The 20158-nt window shown below is 47.1% G+C and overlaps 1 protein-coding gene across 2 annotated transcripts in view; it reads right to left on the reverse strand.

Annotated features, from left to right (window-relative positions):
- LOC128843505 (alpha-2-macroglobulin-like) overlaps positions 1–20158 on the reverse strand; it is a 58739-nt gene that overhangs the window by 31878 nt on the left and 6703 nt on the right. Inside the window, exons 4-18 of one of the 2 annotated variants that reach the window (XM_054040376.1) lie at positions 20032–20084; positions 14715–14735; positions 13418–13586; positions 11326–11410; positions 10175–10298; positions 9088–9202; positions 8800–8909; positions 8163–8324; positions 7530–7757; positions 7084–7147; positions 5964–6106; positions 5389–5538; positions 4729–4899; positions 3663–3768; positions 2007–2121 (exon numbers count right to left, since the gene is read on the reverse strand). In XM_054040376.1, the coding sequence (XP_053896351.1) occupies positions 2007–2121; positions 3663–3768; positions 4729–4899; positions 5389–5538; positions 5964–6106; positions 7084–7147; positions 7530–7757; positions 8163–8324; positions 8800–8909; positions 9088–9202; positions 10175–10298; positions 11326–11410; positions 13418–13586; positions 14715–14735; positions 20032–20084 (1816 nt within the window). The remainder of the gene's footprint in view (positions 1–2006; positions 2122–3662; positions 3769–4728; positions 4900–5388; positions 5539–5963; positions 6107–7083; positions 7148–7529; positions 7758–8162; positions 8325–8799; positions 8910–9087; positions 9203–10174; positions 10299–11325; positions 11411–13417; positions 13587–14714; positions 14736–20031; positions 20085–20158) is intronic. The other variant, XM_054040382.1, reaches the window with a different exon arrangement.

The following is a 20158-nucleotide window of genomic DNA, read 5'->3' on the forward strand; positions in this document are numbered from 1 at the left end:
TGATCTGATGGTGTCAAATTTGCAAATGAACTGAAGCTCAGCAGTTTCTCTTTGGAGTCTGGTCCTGAAGTTTTTTTGCTGTAAGATGGCTACCTTAACATCTGCTATTGTGTGGCCAGGGAGGTTGAAGTGTTCTCCTACAGGTTTTTGTATATTGCCATTCCTGATATCTGACTTGTGTCCATTTATCCTCTTGCGTAGTGACTGTCCAGTTTGGCCAATGTACATAGCAGAGGGGCATTGCTGGCATATGATGGCATATATAACATTGGTGGACGTGCAGGTGAATGAGCCGGTGATGTTGTAGCTGATCTGGTTAGGTCCAGTGATGGTGTTGCTGGTGTAGATATGTGGGCAGAGTTGGCATCGAGGTTTGTTGCATGGGTTGGTTCCTGAGTTAGAGTTGTTATGGTGCGATGCGTGGTTGCTGGTGAGAATATGCTTAAGGTTGGCAGGTTGTCTGTGGGCGAGGACTGGCCTGCCTCCCAAGGTCTGTGAAAGTGAGGGATCATTGTCCAGGATGGGTTGTAGATCACTGATGATGCGTTGGAGAGGTTTAAGCTGAGGACTGTAGGTGATGGCCAGTGGAGTTCTGTTGGTTTCTCTTCTGGGCCTGTCTTGTAGCAGGAGTCTTCTGGGTACACGTCTGGCTCTGTTGATTTGTTTCTTTATTTCCTTGTGTGGGTATCGTAGTTTTGAGAATGCTTGGTGAAGATCTTGTAGGTGTTGGTCTCTGTCTGAGGGGTTGGAGCAGATGCGATTGTACCTCAGTGCTTGGCTGTAGACGATGGATCGTGTGGTGTGACCGGGGTGGAAGCTGGAGGCATGAAGGTAGGCGTAGCGGTCGGTGGGTTTTCGGTATAGGGTGGTGTTAATGTGGCCATCGCTTATTTGTACGGTGGTGTCCAGGAAGTGGACCTCCCGTGTAGATTGGTCCAGGCTGAGGTTGATGGTGGGGTGGAAGCTGTTGAAAGCATGGTGGAATTCTTCCAGGGCCTCCTTCCCATGGGTCCAGATGATGAAGATGTCATCAATGTAGCGTAGGTAGAGAAGGGGCATGAGTGGACGAGAGCTGAGGAAGCGTTGTTCCAGGTCAGCCATAAAAATGTTGGCATATTGTGGGGCCATGCGGGTGCCCATAGCGGTGCCACTGGTCTGGAGGTATATATTGTCACCGAATTTGAAATAATTGTGCGTGAGGATAAAGTCACAGAGCTCAGCAATAAGTTGTGCTGTGTCATCATCAGGGATACTGTTCCTGACAGCTTGTATTCCATCTGTATGTGGGATGTTTGTGTAGAGAGCCTCTACATCCATGGTGGCTAGGATGGTGTTTTCTGGGAGGTCACCAATGCATTGTAGTTTTCTCAGGAAATCTGTGGTGTCACAGAGATAGCTGGGAGTGCTGGTGGCGTAGGGTCTGAGTAGGGAGCACACAATAGCAGATGTTAAGGTAGCCATCTTACAGCAAAAAAACTTCAGGACCAGACTCCAAAGAGAAACTGCTGAGCTTCAGTTCATCTGCAAATTTGACACCATCAGATCAGGATTAAACAAAGACTGTGAATGGCTATCCAACTACAGAAACAGTTTCTCCTCCCTTGGTGTTCACACCTCAACTGCTAGCAGAGCACCTCACCCTCCCTGATTGAACTAACCTTGTTATCTCCACACTGATATATACCTGCCTCTGGAGATTTCCATTACTTGCATCTGAAGAAGTGAGGTTCTGACCCACGAAAGCTTATGCTCCCAGTACTTCTGTTAGTCTCAAAGGTGCCACAGGACCCTCTGTGGTGTATTAGTAGAACTAGTTAACTTACTTCCTGTCTTTCCTCTACCTGCCTATCCATCCCTCATGCTTGTCTCTCTCTAGTCTATCTACAAAAGGTACTCCATCTATCACAGAAGGATATAAGCACATCTCATGGTGTCTGAGCAACTTCTTCTGAGAGTCTGTGTAACCCAGTTGACCACACTCACCACATCCCCTAAACATCACTTACTTCACTGGAACTAAATCCCAAATCCACGTCTCAGGGAAATACTTCCGGATGGTCTCCACTGGGCCATGAATGAGATTATCCATCATGCCACCATTTGCATCATATAAGAGCCCTGCTTTAGATGTTGGAGGAGGTAAGGGAGAGAAAGGTGATATGTTAGACCCCATTCTATATCATGGCACTTTGTTTCCAGTTAGTGACAGATTGGATTCTAAACCCTAGATTTGAAACCCCCTCTTTTCAAATTCAGACCCAAACTTAAACCTATCTTTGCTTGCAACCAATCACTCCCTTCCCCACCCCACTCTCCCAATGTCATCAGCTGTCTTTTCTGAACTTCTTTAGAACCCATTGAAAAAACATCTCTATTGCCCTATTATGAGCTCAGCACTGTCTGTTTTCTAAAGACTTCTGCACTTCTTATAGGGGTGGTATGGATGAATGAACATGTTTATTCCAACTCCACCAATCATGGAGGATATGGGAAGCCCAGACATAATAACTGCATTGAAGCAGCCCTCAGAGCCCTGCCTATATCCACTTCAAATGGAATTAACCAGTGGAACTCACTGCCCCAAGTCATTATAGATGCAAATAGTTCAGTGAGTTTCACAGAAAAAAATCCTGTGTCTGTATATGACTAAGAGTAGCAGAAACACTAGTGACACCAGCTAGGATTCAAATGATCCAGGATATCAGTCCTCGTGCTTCAGGGCATAAGCTGATATCCAGCCATAGATCAGGAAGAAATTTACCCCATAGCACAGTGAGGTGTAATACAGAGGTTTTCCATCTTCCTCTGAAGCAGCCACCATTGGCCACTGTCTGAAGAGGGACCTTGCGCTAGAAAGATGACAGTGCTGATCCAATATGGTCAGGAGGCAGGACACTGACATATATAGACCAGTAGTCTGATGTTCTACAGTAGGAATGGGGACATTGGATTAGAGGGTCAGTAATCTGATCTGGTTACTCTTCATTTCCACTAGTTAACTGAGAGCATAATTAACACTGATATTTAGCCATTTAATCTCAGAGCTCTTCACAAGGCTGTGTAAGTATAATTAGTCCCCTTTTACAGATAGGAATATTAAGGCACAAAGAAGTGAAATGATTCATCCAAGGTCAAGTTGATGGGACAGCTGAGAATGGAGAACATATTTCCTGTTTCCCAATCCTAAACTCTCCCCCTGGGTTCACACTCCTTCCCCATTGAACCTGTCTCTCTTTCTGCTTAGTTTTTTTCTCTAGCACTTGCTGGAAGGTGAAAACCTGGAAGTGGAAATTGTCCTGTTCCAGGTTGAGAGAGCTGCAACCAAAGTCAACAAGATTTAGCAGCTGTTTTTTGCCAGTGAAGCAAATCTACATTAGGGGGTGCAAGGTGCCACTGCATCAGTGGTTACAACAGTGCATATTTCCTTAGCTGGTGGAAGGTTAGCAAGCAGGTGGAGCAAGCAGGTAGGTGAGCAAGCAGGTGGAAAAGGACCAGATTCCTATTTCAGGACTGACGTTAGTGGATTTCGGCCAGCATAGCTGAGATCAGAGTCTGGTCGAATTGGTCTAATTTCCATGGAGAGGAGAGGGTGAAAGAGAGGGGAGCAGGAAACGCACCTAACGGGGGGTATAAGCAGGGTAAAACAAAGCAGGCTCTTTTACCGCTAATACCAGCCCCCGCAGGTACATATGTTCTACTGTACATTCTCTCCATGCAGAGTCTGGGCTTCTGGACTTTGGTGCTGGTGAAGACTTTTAAACCCATCGCCTGTAAAAAGATAACCCAGACAGCCATGTGGTAAAGTAAACCATACGTTGGGAAATAAACGTGCCGTCTGGACTGGATCGGGATGTGACGGGCTTATCACAGTGCAGGGATGGGTCATTGCAAGAGCAGATACTAAGGCCTGCGAGGTCAATGCCAGTGTGGCTGGTGGGAAGCGAAGGGTGAGGTCTAGGTCAGTGAAAGGCGCCGGACCAGCAGCTGGTGATGGACGTCCTGTGTGTCCTCAGAGCAGGTTCATCAGAGGCATGAGCAGTGCAAGCTTGCGCCGTGCACTCAGTCCCTGCCGGCTTGCCTCGGCCCTGCCCTGGAGGGAGTTCAGTCTCTCTGCCCCAGTCCATCCCCTGCCTCTCTGCTGAGATGCCTAACAGTCATTGTCAGGTGTGCTGGGGTTTGGCTGATTTGGGAGCAAGTCCCACTGGGAACAAACCTGAAATCCCACAGGACACCAAACCCTCACTAGCTGGGGCTGGGTAATTACCCTGGGTGCTGGCTCAGAGCGGCACTCCGCACATCTCTGCGTGTGCGTGTGTAGATAAAATGGAGACTGGCACTTCACAGAGACCTACATAGATGGGATAGAGAGCGTGTGGGACAGGATCTCTTTGACAAAATGGCTGCAGAGACAGAGTCGCCCATTTCTGGGCACTATTTTTGTGCCCCAGCTGTTAGAATGTCTCCTTGTCATGTTTAAATTAGTGATGGGAAACCTCTAGAGTTCAGTGGTTGAGAGAGGCATTTAATCCTCAATGCTGGGGGATTCCCATCTGGGGTTTCCTGGCCCAGCTTTAGTTATTACCTCGAATGTGCTGGCTAACGAGCACCCAGCTAAGTGCGCTCAGACAGCACCTATGGGATATGACAGGATTTTGCTCACCCAAGAACATGGTGGGGAAATCTGAACTAACAGCAATTTCACACACTGAAGGGAGATGTGGCGCTCACCTTGAGAACATTGTAGGCGTCCCCTTCACCGTCAGGAGAAATGGGTCCATAGATGAATCCGTTTATAATGACGTTGTCGAGTTTCACACAAGGGTTATCGTCTTCTTCCTCCAAATGGTGCTCCCGGTAATTATAACCCCTGATCTCCTTCACCGGGAGCAAATCATACACCTGTGGGGACATGCCTTGATGTCAGTGACCACAGGCCCAATAATAATAAACCAGCGTGTGCCACCCTAGTGATCACAGACTGCTTTAAACTAACACACCCGTGTGTGCAATCCCAGTTACCAAGGTTGACCCTACAATAACAAACCCTACAGTAACAGAGCAGAATGTCTGACTCCAAGGCTCAGCACTGACTTTTCCATAATAACCCAGTGTGTGCTGACCAGTGCTCACCAGTGGCCCTCCAGTAATAAATCAGTATGTGTGGTTGTGTCCTCACAAGTGGCCCCAGAACTATAAACCACTGGGTGCAACAATAGCTTTCATGAGGGCCCTACATAGATCAAGCAGTGGGCACAGCCACTGTGCTGATGAGGGACCCTACAATAACAGACAGACTGCTCTGCCCTAGCTCTCATGAGTGATTCTTGGCACTTTCCAGACAAGACCAGCTCTTGCACCTGTTGATCACTGGGCCAGGCTGGCACTTACAGAGCTGGGCGAGAGCTCTGCTTCAGGCTTCATGAGGAGGACGCTCTTGTCCACAGCACGGACGGCGCACAGGGAGCCCGGGGAGGCTCCGATCCGGAGGTGAGTGTCGGAGGCGGGGAGGCCCTCGGCCGGTGAGAAATGCAAGTCGACCTGCAACCCCAGGAAAGGAGTTAGAGGAGCTACTTCTCCAGGTACCTTTACACTCTGCCTTGCAGCACAGCCCAGTCCTGGAACCGCCTCTCAGCTCTGCCAATGCCCCTGAACTCTGCCCTGCAGCCCCCGCTATTCCAGTCCTGGGCTCCCCACACAGCCCTGCCAATGCCCCTCATCCCTGACCAATGCAATTCAAACATGACCAGCAGCGCCCCCATACGTCAATTGTGCCTCCATAATTCTGCTTATGCAAATTACTCCTGATGTGCATTCATCTCTCATATTCAATTACTGATCCATGGTCATGGGCTCATGGAGCCATTGAACATTTCCTGAGTCTTCTTTGAAATTTGCAATTCCAGGTTCCACAGGTGGGCCATTGTCCATGGGGTGAATGCGAGTTATAGAAACCGGATGCTCACCTTATTGGCAAAGCAGTTTTCAATCTTGAAATCTTCGGAATTGGCAATAACGTCCCCGCTGGGTAAAGTGGTGTATACGAGTACCCGGGCCAGGGGGGCGATATCAGGCCCCACGGGGAGGCTCAGCTCAAATACCTGGATATCTGGCAAACAGAGACAGGGGGCGGGAGCTAAGCTATAGAGAATCAGCTCCAGGGCCACACATTTCCCTAGGCTCCCTTATTATGGCTGCAACATCAGCCACCCTGAAAAATTCGCTACCCAAGGGTAAGAGTTTTGGCGCATACTTGAGGCCTTGGACTCTTACTGCAAACACCCGGTGTGGGATATTCAGGTGAGATGGGTTTGGTGGATCTCAGCATGTCCCCTAAATCCATATCAGCTAGAGTCTAGCACTGTCCTCCATCAGTGCAGGACCCCCCTGCCCATGCAATAATGAAGGTGAGGAAAGAAGTGCATGTACAGGGGCTCTGTGCGGAGGGTTGTGCGCACAGAGCTGCAGAGGGGGTGGGATTCCACACTCCTGCTCCTCAAGGTGGAATTTGCCCAGACAGCCTGAATCAGTCAAACTGGGAATCCCTTGAGACTGCCATTAATGAAATGAAATCGGTCAGGGGAACTGTGTGTGTGTCAAAGGGAGAGAGAGACCATGACTAGTGAGACAAGAAGGAAAGAGAGAAAATTAAGAGGAGAGAAGGGCGCTGTTCTCGGCACCTCCTTCAGACACAACAGCTCAGCCTCCCAGGACAGACAGAGAAAGGGGTGAGGAGAACTCAGAAGGAGAACGAGCTGAAATTTTTCAGATGATTTTTTGTTGTCAAAAACGCAGACTCGGATCAACCAAAACATTTCACAAATTTGTGTGAAATTCACCAAATGGTTTTGGTCAGGAAAAAATCGGCAACAAATCAGAAGGTTTTGTTTCGACATTTCCTAAATGGAAGGTTCCATTTTTCAATTCAAAACAACTCCTCATTTACAATTTCCCTTCAACTCTATTTTAAAAAGATTAAAGCAGCTCAAAAGTGAAATGGTTCAGTTGCTCCCAAACAATTGTTTTTTGAGGTTTCTGGTTCGGTCAGGGAACCAGGAAATCAGTTATTCACACAGCTCTACTCACGTTCTCCATCCCCCACGGGATGCACCTCGGTGCCTGCCCTCACTATGCCTCCCTTGGCCATCACCTGCCAGGAAGAAGAAACCCTCCTGTTACAGGGGTCCCGGTGGGAGGTGGGAGATGCTCACGGGGGAATGCTGGGGGTGGGGGGTGTCTATACCGATGCCTTCCTGTGGGGAAGGAGCAGAAAATCCCGCAGTGCCATACAGAGTCCCAGACCCAGACTGGAGTTTACCGGGACCTCGATCAAGTCAGAAATTCTCTCTCCCTGCAGAAACCATCCACTGGCTGGCCAGTTCTGCATTTCCTTCACTGGCTTTTACATGTAAATATCAAGGTCAAGTGAACCTGGCCTCGGGGCACTTTGGTGACCTGGGACATATATGGGTGTCTGGCCTCCAGTGCTGTATCATGTGTATGGAGGTAGAGGTCACTAGGTCCGGGCTTACCACATAGTAAAAGACGATTTCCTTCTGCTCCCCCACGGCCTCTGGCTTCAGGATGTAGTGCACCCGGATCATCTCACTGGAGCCGCAGCTTAAAGTCTGAGACAGGGGCTCGATTTTGAGAAAGCTCTTACTCGGAGAGTAAAAGCGTGTTGCTGTGTGAACGGCGTTACTATACACAGGGGTGATCCAGTCTGTGTCGTAACAGTTCAGTTCAGATTTATGGTTTGCCTGATAAAGAAGAACGTTTTTACATGAGATCAAAAAGTGAGCAACAAGTCTACTAGCATTTCAGAAGGGAAAAGTGGGTAATTTTAAAAACATGTTCTTGGCAGATTTTTCAGTGCACAGTGCATTGATCTGCATTTTCCATGCTCATGTGGAAACAGAGAGAGAGATGGAGAACCAGAGGGAGAGCGACAGAGTGTGTGCAAGACACAGAGAGCAAGGGACAGACAGAGAGAGAGCCAGACAGAGATAGAGCAAGACAGAGAGGAGGAGACTGAAATTCCCAGCCAACAAACTCTTTGTTTTATCTCCCCATGGGCAGAGAGATCAATAAACCCACGGACATCTGCCCTGGAGCTTAGTCAGTGACACCTCCCATCCCCTAGCTCCCTGGATTCAGCCACTCACAGTGATTTGAATCAAGTTTTCTGTGAAGTTGACAGTGTCTATAGAAAATGAGACTCGGCCCTCTTCATTCGTTGTGTAATTGGCTTCGTAGCTGTTTCTCCCTATGGAAATCCGGATGGTTTCGTTGGCGATTGGAGCATCGGTCCCATCCACCAGCTTCACCTAAAGGAACAAATCCAATCTCCGTTGCTTTTACTACTCAGGGAAAGCAGTCCCCACAGTCCTAATGACCCTTTGCCCACATTATTCCCCTAAGGCAGCTCCAGAGGGTGTTTCCTACAGAGCTGGCCAAGGGTCAGGTGTGTGTGAACGTGCTGGGTGAGTCTGAACCACCTGAAGAGGTGGCACGTCCTCACAGAGTGTGTGATTGGGAACATGGGAAGGACTGTGCTGGCCACACCAATGGGCCTTCTCCTCTGTATCTTGTCTCTGACAGCACCAGGGGGTCAGAGGAAGGCACTGCAATTCCCACTAATGGCAAGGATACTGTAGCATGTGTAGAGGCAGAGGGAGATGGCTCCTCTTCCCATGGTTGGTGATCCTCCCACGTTTTCCCTTTTCCATTTGCAAGTTCTCATTCTCCACAGACAAGCACACTCCTGTCAGGTAATTTCCTGGGCTCTCAGAGGTTCCCTACCTGCCCGGAGAAGGGGATCCCTGGTATGTAATGAGAGTCCACCTGCTCAAAGCTGATTTTGCTCATGGTGTCTGTGATCTCACTGGAGCCTGTCCCAGTTAACTCCACCCCTGAAAGAAAACATGGCAAAGAGGGGCTTGAACTAATGCACTGACCTGCAGCACCTCCAGATGCTTCAATCCTGCCCCACATTGTCCAGTTCTGCCAGTGCCCTTCAGTGCTGGCTTGCAACACCCACTGCTATTGCAGTGTGGCCCCACAGCTCCAGCAGGTCAGCATGATGCATACCTGTACCCTCTTCCGTGATCTTGCCTTCAACCTCAATTTTCATCTCATAACTCTTTCGCTTGAGCTGGAATATTTTAGTCTTCACCACATTGGAGACACAGCCTCGAACGTCCGCCTGAGTCAGAGACCAAAGAGGAAATTACCATGGAAATCCCTGTACAATTCAGGTCCATGTGAAACAGGAACAGATACCCCAGCACCCAAGACATTTGCCTACTGCTTAGTTTGCCTTAATCCCATCCTCTTATTGGCTTGATCCAGCCTGACTCCCTCTCTTCCGTTCTTCCTCAACAAACCAATCAAGGCATCTCTGGTCCCCAGTGACGTATCCAACATGCTGCCCTCTCTGATGCACTTCACCCCAAATTCTCCAATGTACACACCTGGTTCCCTGATTGTTCAGATTACATCCCCTAGATCTGCAACTTCCCATTAGTGTGGTAAATCTCATTGTGTCTTTTATCCACCCTTGGAATCCTCTCTCTTTCTCCATGCACATTCTTTCTCTCTTCCTCCTTCTTTTTCTTTCTCTTTCTTTTTCTCCAACTATCTCGGTCTAACCTACCTCTATTTTCTCTCTTACTTTCTTCTCCTTCATATTCTCCCTCTCTCTCTTTATTGCTCTACCCTCTTCTCTCTACCTCCTTGCCCTGTCTCTCTCTTTTTTCTTCCTCTTGAGTTCTCTCTCTCTTCCGGATCCTACAGTTCCCTCTTGCTTTCTCCTCTGCTCTGCTCCTGCTCCCCTCTCCATCTCAATCCCGTTCACTGATACAAAAACCTCTCAGCGTCTTCTCTTTCCCAGCTAGAAGAAATACCCATTCGGGGTGAATCCTGATCTGACTGATGTCAATGGGAGTTTTGCCATTAATTTCAATGGGGCCAGGATTTCACCCGAAGGGTTTTTCTTCATAATTTATACCCCCCAGCCCTGGCCTCACCTCCTTCTAACCAATACCTCCCTCCTGTGAGACAGAGCCCAACCCAGGACACAGAATCCCAGCTGAGGTCTAACAATCCCCTTTGACAGACACAGATCGCCCTCCTCTAGACAGTTTCCTCCTGCCTATGGGATGGGCCTTGGACTCACCTGTCTGGTGAATTCCTCACACACAGCCTCGGCTTCTCTTCCATAGCAGTGTGACCTGGACTGGGAGAATCTCCGGCACACACGGACATTCACCAGGCCGGGGACAGGGGTCCCATAGGTGTATCTGTAACCAGAGAGGGGTTAAAGAGACACAAGGTGCTTAGACAGGGAGACAGAGTCAGTCAGAAGAGGCCTTTTGGGGCCCTTTATACCATTGCCCCTGAGGACTCTGTTGCTAATGTCTATTCTCTGGAGCTTGGTCTAGTCCTGTTTTTCAGTGACTCAAATGATGGGACTCCAGCCATTTTCCGTGGGAGATTATTCCATTACCCAGCAGGCCTGCCCCATTAGGAAATGTTGCCTGATACTCAGGCTCCTCTCCTCCTTAATCAGTTGAGTTTCCCTTCCCCCAGCTCCCACCCATTTGTCCACACCTTTCTGGTATGGAAGAGCCCAGACCTGCAGACAATATTCCAGGTGCAGTCTCCTCAGAGCTGTGGGGCCCAGAGCTGAACAGTGTCTTCCAGGTGGGGTCACACTAAGGCTCTATAGAGAGGGATTATCATCTCCCATCACTGCTACACGACACCTGTGGAGCACTGTTTTCAGCTCCAGGCACCTCTTTACCCGAAAGCCATTGACAAATTGGAGGGTGTTCAGAGAAGAGCAAGAAATATGAGCAGGGAGCTGGAGGGAGGGATTTATGAGGAGCGAAGGAAGAGTTAAATCTGGCGAGTCTGGTTACGGGATGTCTAAGAAAGGACGTAATTTCTGCCTACAAGTGTCTAAAGGAGGCATCACCAATGGGGGGCCGGGGTTATTTAAGGAGGCACTTGGGGGTCTGATTAGGAAGGATGGAAGGATGTTAAGAAAGGGGAAATTTGGGATGAATAACAGAGAAAACCTTTCTGCAAGGGAGCTGTATGAGGCAGAGGCATCGTTTCCTGGGGCAGGGGGAGGAGCCCCATTTCTTGGGATGTTTAAAGCTTGGGCTGGGTGCAGACTAGACAGTAGGAACAATCCTGCCCAGGGCCCCTGGGGATGGAGAGAAAGTGACCCCAGGGGCCTTCTCCAGTTCTGGTTTCTGGGGTAGCAGCAGGAAGGCAATGTGGACAAGCACAAAGAACGGTAACTCAAACCCTGTGACTCACAGACCACAGACAGCCACTTTCAGCTCCTCATTCTGGATGGTGATTTTCTTGGGCAGCTTCACTGACACCTCGTACTTGGGCAGCACTGAGGGGGAGAGAAGGGCCAGACGTTGAGCAGAGCAGAGGGAACATGTGTACATCACTGTCACTTCCCCACTGAGTGACAGACACAGCCTCTCCCTCTCCCACCCCCAAGGCATGGTGCCAGATCCTCAGCCTGCTATAAATCACCACAGCTCCATGGCCGTCAGTGCAGCTGTGCCAGCTTCCACCTGCTGAGGATCTGGCCAGGGAGTGTGGAACTGAAGAGAAAGACACCGTAACCCTGCTCCCCTCCCCTTTGCTTCCCTTGCCCAACCCCAACCGCCGGCTGTCGTTGCTTTAGAGGCTGTATTCCAAACTATGCTACGCGAATGATACCTAGTGAGGGCCCGACTCCCCAGTGCACCATCGTCACTCACCAGATTTAAAGGGCCACATTCACTGTGTGCTCTGGCTCCTGTGCTGCTCCAGTGAAGCAAAGCAGCCATAAGCCCGGTTACTTTGCGTCCCTGGAGTGGTACAAAGCAGACGGACTGCACCAGGGAACCGGGCCCGAAAATTCAGCCATTTTAAACTTATCCCTGCATGAAAAGAGTCGGATAAAAGCTGTTTCATAACACGGTAAAAGCAAAATTGTTTCCTGCTGGCTGAGCTCACAGACTGCATTTGCCTCCTGGCTGGGCACTAGACTGTCAAGTTTCAGCCCCAAAGTGAATTTTCTCAGCAGTTCTGAACTAACTGAATGAGGGGTAATAATGGGAGAGAGACACTGGTGGGGGTGGGGGGGGGAAGAGTGGAGAGCAAATTCAATAAGAGCTGCTGTAGGTATAAGGCTCAGGCAAAAGCCAGCATGGCTTGGAGTGGCACATGCAGAGGCATCCCAAGCAAGGAGGTGACAGTCTGTACAGAGCCAGGTCACACTGGAGCACTGGAACCAGTGAGATCGGCCCAGTTGGAGCACAGGCTGGTCACTGTGCCCGCACTGCCATGCTGACTGGTGTTTGGAGCTCTGCGGGTTTGCCCTACAAGAGCACTGCTTTAAAGCCCCTCAGTTGCGACACCATGTGGTACCTATCCCGCAGTTCCCAGCACAGACCCCAGAAGCAGTGGATTCTGGGAAGTTTCATAATGCCCTGTCGGACAGCAGGGAGAGGAGTAGTGGAGCCACAGTTACTGACCCGTTCAGAATGAGCTGGTTCTTAGGCTTGCTGAGAACAAGCTCTTGGAATGCTTGTAAGTGGCTGGAGCATCTCTGTGGGACGATTCACAAGTGGTCGGGGTGGGGGCTGGAGTGGTACATTTCCCTAGACTAGACAGAGCTGTAATTTCTCTCTCCTTGAGTGATTAGTGGCAACCACTATAATTAAAGTTCTTTGAGAATCTACCACTCCTGCTGGCCTCATTTTCCTTTCCTCATAAACCTTCCGAAAGATTGTCCTTTGGGGCTGATATTTTCCAGGCTTGGTCTCCAGCCAGTGTCTTTATTTATTTATTTTGAACATTTGAAGACGTTCTGGGTGTCAGGGGCTGCAAGGACAAAGATGTGAAGACCCGAGTGGGAGAAGGGTAGACAGGAGAGGTGAGTTAAGCCAGTTTCATTGGCAGAGCACAGGGGGAGAAAACTGTGCCACTGTAATGCAGCATGCACATAGTTTGTTCTGCATCCGTACCATATACTGCACACAACTGGTAGGAAAGACCCTACACAAAAATAAAGCTGCATTGTACTGAGGCTGGAATCACAGCCCAAATCCAGTAGGCCCGAGGAATAGGCCTTTGTATTCAGATCCAGATACTCCCGAGCTTACAGTGAACAGTGACCCTGGCAGTTCAAGTGCTGAGGAGAAACCTACACACCACTGGATGTGGGCTCAGATCCTGATCCCTTAAAGCCTCCAGTGTTTTCCTGGCCCATTCCTCAGATCTCTCTTCACTCATCTACACCCCAGACAATCCTGAACTGGATTTTTGTGCCTGGAATGGATGAATCCCAGACGGTTGCTCCTGCTTCCAACACCCCCACCCCAGCACGAGTGGGACCCTTCCTTACCATATTCCTCCACAGTAAAGGAGTGTTCGAGATTGGTCCCCGACTCCTTCTGCACCACCACGTTGTAGGTGCCTTGGATGGGCTCGGAGGTGAGGGGGAAGGAGAGCTGGGTGAGGCCCCCATTTAACTCCACCTCTCGCCACTGGTACACGCGGTTCTTCTGTGGGTCCTAGAGGTGAGGAGAGCACAAGGTCATTTACAGGCAGGGTGTCTACACGGCACGAGGCTGCAGAGCAGGGCAGTTGCAGTCCAATGTTCGGCAGAGATTCAGGATATACACGATCATAGCCCTTTTCTATAGCAGAAGTAAGGGCACCTGGCGGCCAGCTCTGTACTTTCCCAGTAGTCTGTAAGGATTAACCAGTCAAGTCCTGTGCAATCAGCATGTGATTAAACAGCCAGATACCAGCACTGAATCTACTCCATTGTCTGCCTACTGATCAACATGCCCACGGCCGCATGGAGTGGGAAGGAGGATGGGAGAGAGCAAGGCTAAGAGACCAATGCACAGGCGCAGGATGCGGTGAGTTTCTCTGTGCCTGGGAGCTTGAATGTTCTATTTGCAGTTTGAGAATTGGCAACTGCTCTGGCTGAGGATTGAAATACTCAAGTTACCTCTGGGGCTGAGAAAACCCTCCCCATGCAGGTATGTGGAAGGCAATGGGCTATGGAAATGCTCATCTGGGCTTAAATATGTTGTTGCTTGGGCTGCTACTTCTCTTCAGGCAGCCAGTATATCTTTGACCAGTCTAGCTTATCCCTGTACGGGAAGGGGAATGAGCTGTGCCAGTATAAGGCACCTCTATGCTGGTATAACCAGGCCCACGCTAGGGCCTGCACTAGTATAACTACTTTGGTATAAAATCCCACCCCTGACTGACAAAGTTAAACTGGAATGAAATTTGTGTGCAGACCAGGGCTCACTTTCACAAAAGACCCTTTTCAGGCTCCTTTAAACAACCTAAAGAAACAGAAAAGATCACGGGCTCATTTTTCCCTTTGCAGGTCATGTTCCAATGTTGCGCTGCAGCTGAGGACTGAAATCTCTAGGGTGATCCAATGCTGAGATGCCAGAGACCCAGCCCCCAGGGTGGGTGGGGTGAATGAAGGACTCTATTTCCTGTTCACACAGACTCACCCTTACTTCCTTGCTCACCCTAGTGGCTGTACTACCCATTCACAACGAACACCACACTACAGCCCCCCTCTGCTGTGGAGCACGGGAGTCTCCCCATCCCCACAGCAGCCCCAGCTTTCAGCTAGCGGCTGTGAGAGTAAAAATCAATGGGCCACTTACCTTGATGAAGACCAGTGCAAACTGTGGGGAAAACAGGGAGAAGCAGAGTTAGAAATACAGGTCATACGTGCACTGAGCTCATTTACCCTGTTCAGGGGACTTCTGCATCTCTTCTCTGCATTTCCCTCTGCCCCTTGCTCTCTGTTACTCAATGACAAACTCCAGCGGGGCCTTCTAATGTTTTAGAGCCTGAACTGGTCAGTTTAACACAGCTGTGAAATTAAACACTTCGTTTTGCATGTAGAGGATTCAGGGTAAAAAATTCAAAATCACCTAAGTGACTTAGAAGCCTTTTTCAAAAATGATTTAGACACTTTAGGCAGTTGATTTCAATGGGAGTCAGGCACCTATATACCTCTGAGGTTCTGTGGCTCTGGAGCCAAAGAGCCACTGACTTTCAGTGAGACTTGGGGCAGATTTGTAAAGGTGTTTAGGTGCCCAACAATGCAGACAGGCACCGAGTGTAGTTTCCAAGAGCTGCGGTACCTAGTTCCCCACTGCAGCCAATGGGAGTTATGCTCCTAACCTGCCTATGTGCTTTTTAAAATCCCACTAGGCACCTACCTGCGGCTTTAGGCATCTAAATCCCTTTGGCAATCTGGCCCAAAGTGCCCAAGTCACTTCCGAAAATGGGACTTGGGTTTCTAAGTCACTGAGGCACTTTGGAAATGTGCCCCTGAGCGTGTAGCCATTTGGAAAGTTGCTGGTTTCCAGGGCTTTCAGGTGGCAACTCAATTCTCTGTGTCCTGCTCTGCAGCATCAGGCGGGGCCTGCTGCTGGGACGTCTCCTCAGGGACCCCTGCTCCTGCAAACTCGCAGTGAGGTGGTGGAGGGGGGGTCAGCTAGATCACAGGGTACGATGTGCAGGAAGGTGTGACAGAGCTAGGTATAGGGGTCTTGAGGCCCAGTCACATGCCTTCCCACAAGACAGAAGTGATCTCCTCAGGCTCACTGCTGGCCCACCGTGGTGCTGTCACTCACACCAGTGCAAAGTGGGGCACACAGAACCAGCCTCATTTGGCAACGTTTTATGCCCACTTTGCTCTGGTGTTAATGATGCTGCAAGGTGCACGGCACTAGGGAATCAGGCCTTTAGGATATTCCTAAAGCCACCACTGAAAGTCTCTGATTTCCAGTCTTATCAAATGGAGAGGCCAGTGCTTAATTTGTACCAGGGCTGAGCCCCGGCACCTCTGGGCTTGGCAGTTCATAGCCCTGGCACCTCTGGACTTGCTGTGTCAGCTATGAAGTAAAAAAATTGATTAGCCCTAGCACCTAATTGCTTGAGCCTCTTTCATTACAAATTCATAACACATCTCTTTCATTACAAATTAAGCTCTGAAGAAGCCAGTTATTACTCAGCACGTGGAAACCAACGGCTTCTTTTTTGATAGTTATTCTTTGCATTTCTGTTCAAAGCACTAACTTCTCTGGTAGTGTTTTACGTTTCCTTGTGATCAGATGAAGTGTTACACTAGCCTGTTCCTTTACGTTCAGAATAATGATCTGCCTCTGCAGATTCATTCCCTCTGCCCTGAAATCCTGTTTCCTATATTCAGAGGGCCCATACGGATGCCACAAACAGAGGATTATGATTTTTAAGATGTAACAGAAGATAGAGGGAGGTTCTTAGCTCCACCAACTGTGGGCAATTTATCATGTAGTCCTCCCTCAGCCTTTTCTTCTCGAGACTAAACATTGCCCAATTCTTTCAACCTTTCCTCATAGATCAGGTTTTTGAAAACTCTTACAAATTTTGTTGCTCTCCTCTGCACTCTTTCCAGTTTATTCACCTCTGGCAACAAGATCTTAACAGGACAATTTTCACTTTCTGCTCCAGGGGCAAGATTAATCTCCTTCCCAAGTATGAGGGGAAGAAAACACTGAGAAGATTTTTAAACCTCCCCCCTAAAACTCTGGAGATCAGATGGTTAACATCTCTGGACAAAAACAGAAGGTATTATTGAATAAGTTTAATATGATACCTGTAAATGGAAGAAGTGAGGGGACATTTCACATAAAGTTAATTGACTGCTGGGAGTGTTATTGATAATATTATTATCCCAGTGTAATTCATCATTGTAGGGATTTCTCTGTAATTACAATGATGTGCTCTTTCTAGTGAGATTTTTATTACCCATGGGTGATGATGCCTTAATTAAATGTAGTTACAAAGACTACAGCTCAGCCACTCCTGACAAATTATCTAGGGGATTGGAAGACTCTGATGTTAGATTTCTCAGAGACATCATTATTAAGTCCTTGAATTCCTCTCAAATTTGTGAATCACATGAGTTGCTGGGAAAGTCCTTGCAACCACTTGTCTCTGAACAAATTGATTTTTCTTTTAACTATTCTAAAAATGCTTTCAAAGATAAGTACACTTGGCTTGATCCAGACTGTGTGAAGGAAAAGACAGCTCTAGTCTGTCTAGCTAATAGGGTAAGATGCAATCCGTCTCCTAATTTACTTCATAATTTAGTAGCTGCCAGAAGACAATACAAAGGTTTATTATATCAGAAAAACCAAGAATATCTTAGATCCTTGTGGAAGGGTTTTGAAGCAGCAGCTAAAGCTAAAAATTCTTCCACATTTTAGAAGATGGCGGCCACGGGTTCTGGTAGATATACTCTGAATGATGAACCCCGTATTAATCATGAAGCTTGGATAGTACATTTTGGCCAGGTCTTTAATGATTCTCCTCAATCAGTTTTTTAATCTAATTCTACCATAGTTGATGCAATGAGGAATCCTCTCTTTGATTTACTACTCTGGCTTTTAGTACAGTACAGTGAAGTACACTCATTAATTTTAGCCCAACAATGGAAAAATCCCTCCAGGAGAAGATTTTCTCTCTGATGAAGTTTCTCAGGATAATCCTAATTGGTGGTCCCCAGACTTGGCTACATTATTTACTGTCATTAATCATACCAGATGGATTCCGTCTGGTGGGAAGTTCACTATTATAGTTCCTATTTTTAAAAAAGGGGACAGAAAGAATTCTGCTTCATATAGACCGATTGGTCTGTTAGATGTGGCAGGGAAAATTTAATGCAGATTTTTACTCTCTAAACTTGAAATATGGGCTTTAGAGGCTAATTTACTACACGAAGAGCAGTCCAGCTTTAGGTCTGGTAGAGCCACAGTGGATAATTATTTTATTTTATCCTATATGATTTATAAATATACTGTGGTTAATGGTAGTAGTTTATATACTGCTTTCATAGATCTAAAGATGGCATTTGATTTTATTAACCAAGAAAAACTCTGGGCAAAATTAAGAAGGATGAGAATCGATCTAAGACTTTTGCATATTTTGGAGGCTCTACACAAGTGCAATATGGTGAGGTTAAAAACTAAAGCCAATGGAGAACGTACTGTTTTCCCTATTTCTAGGGGAGTATGGCAGGTTTGCTTTCCAGTGCCTCTTCTTTTTAATGTATATATTAATGAAGCGGTGATGTTATAAAGGAAGATCATTTCTCTCCCCTGCAAATTAAGAGTAGATCCATTCCAGTGTTGTTATATGCTGATGGCACGGTTGTTTTATCGCAGCATCCAAGATGCCTCCGATATGTTGTTTTTTCTCTTATAACTCTCAAGGCTTAGTTCTCAATTATAAGCCCAAAGTCATGATTTTTGGGCAGAACAAACTAATCTTTGCTTTTACTTATTTAGGGATAAAGTTTCATCATTTTAGGCCACTGGTTTCCTTATCATGAAGACTTAAAACAAAAGGCCCTTAGCTCTGGCCAAGGGGTGCTCTGTTTTACCTGCCCATATGTTGGGAACAGAGCTGCCCCTGTACTAATAATCTTTAATGCAAAAATAATGTCATAGATGATCTATGAGGCTGAAGTTTGATTTAGGGGACAAATTTCAGTCTTAGAGATCATTCAAAATAATTTTGTGAGGAGACATGATTCTCCCAAATTCTACCCCTCCTTTGTTTTTACGTGCTGAGGTGGATGGTTTTACTATAAGTCATAGAGCTTGTATTGCTTTTCTTAAATTTTGGTCTAAGATCTGTAAAAAGCAACAGAGAGTCCCGTGGCACCTTTAAGACTAACAGATGTATTGGAGCATAAGCTTTCGTGGGTGAATACCACTTCATCATGCGTCTGATGAAGTGGGTATTCACCCATGAAAGCTTATGTTCCAATACATCTGTTAGTCTTAAAGGTACCACAGGACTCTCTGTTGCTTTTTACAGATCCAGACTAACATGGCTACCCCTCTGATACTTGGTCTAAGATCTGTACTCTTCCAGATTACAGATTGCCCCATTTTTGCCTTCAGGAGATGGAGGAACAACCTCTGCACTCCATATTGCCATGATATAAGACCTTCCAATTTATTATAAATAGGCTGGATTTTTCTATTACTTATTGTCGATATCTTTTAATCAGTGTAATCAACTACTTAAACAAAGATTGACAAATATTACCCAACAAGAAGATCTGGCTGTGATTCATGGTTCAAAGTTTGTCTTTTGGTTTTCTACTTTGAAGATGTCTCATGTTTTTGAACAGTATTTGACTGAATTATGAAATCCTCATTTATGTAAGGGATATACTCAATTAAGATACCAAACCATGGAAATTGCTGTCCTGACAGGTAGATATGGAAAAGTTCCTTCACATCTTCATTTTTGCTTGTGTAACTCTGGGGCAATGGAAGATCTACCTCATTATCTTTTGGACTGTAGATTTTTCCAGCTTCTGAGAACATACTGGATTTTACCTCTTTTATATAAAAGGAATTTTTATCACCATCTCAAAAGGATAATGTTTTTAGTTTTTTCTCATTCTCTGGTAGCAATCAAATCACTGGCAATTTTTGCCCTTCCAGCATTTGGCCAATGAGGAGCATTTTTATTAGGTTCTAATTGACCTTTTAAGGTTGTATATGTTTTATATGATGTTGCTGTTGTAGACTGTTGTATGTTTTTCTTTTTGTATTTGCAAAAAACTTATGTTTAAATTAAACGTGATTTAATAAAATTGCCAAAAAGTTTTGACATTAGACAGTTTTACCTTATAATAAAACATGATTCATATTCTGCCATAAAGGGACATATTCTGTCCTATGTACACTCTGTCAATGAAGTTGAATGGGGTGTAAATCATGGCAGAATTTGACCCCTATAAAGAAGATGTGGGGAGTCAGAAGGCATCACTTGCTTTACACAGTCACTTTTACAACTCTAGACAGATGTTAATAGAAATAAGTTCCCCGGGAATCACAAAGGACTTTAAAGGGTCATCATCAGCACTCACCAAGTCAGCCATGGAAACTAATCAGCGAACTGACCTACCTTCTCATTCAGGGGACGGAAGTCTTCGTCCAGAGAGACGATCCGAAACAGAACTGCAGAGGGCATGATTGAGAGAGGAAGAGATTTTCATTGTTACACCTGCAGCTGCTCACCCAGGGACCATCAT

Source organism: Malaclemys terrapin, chromosome 1 (genome assembly GCF_027887155.1).
Source record: "Malaclemys terrapin pileata isolate rMalTer1 chromosome 1, rMalTer1.hap1, whole genome shotgun sequence".
Taxonomy (NCBI): domain Eukaryota; kingdom Metazoa; phylum Chordata; order Testudines; family Emydidae; genus Malaclemys; species Malaclemys terrapin.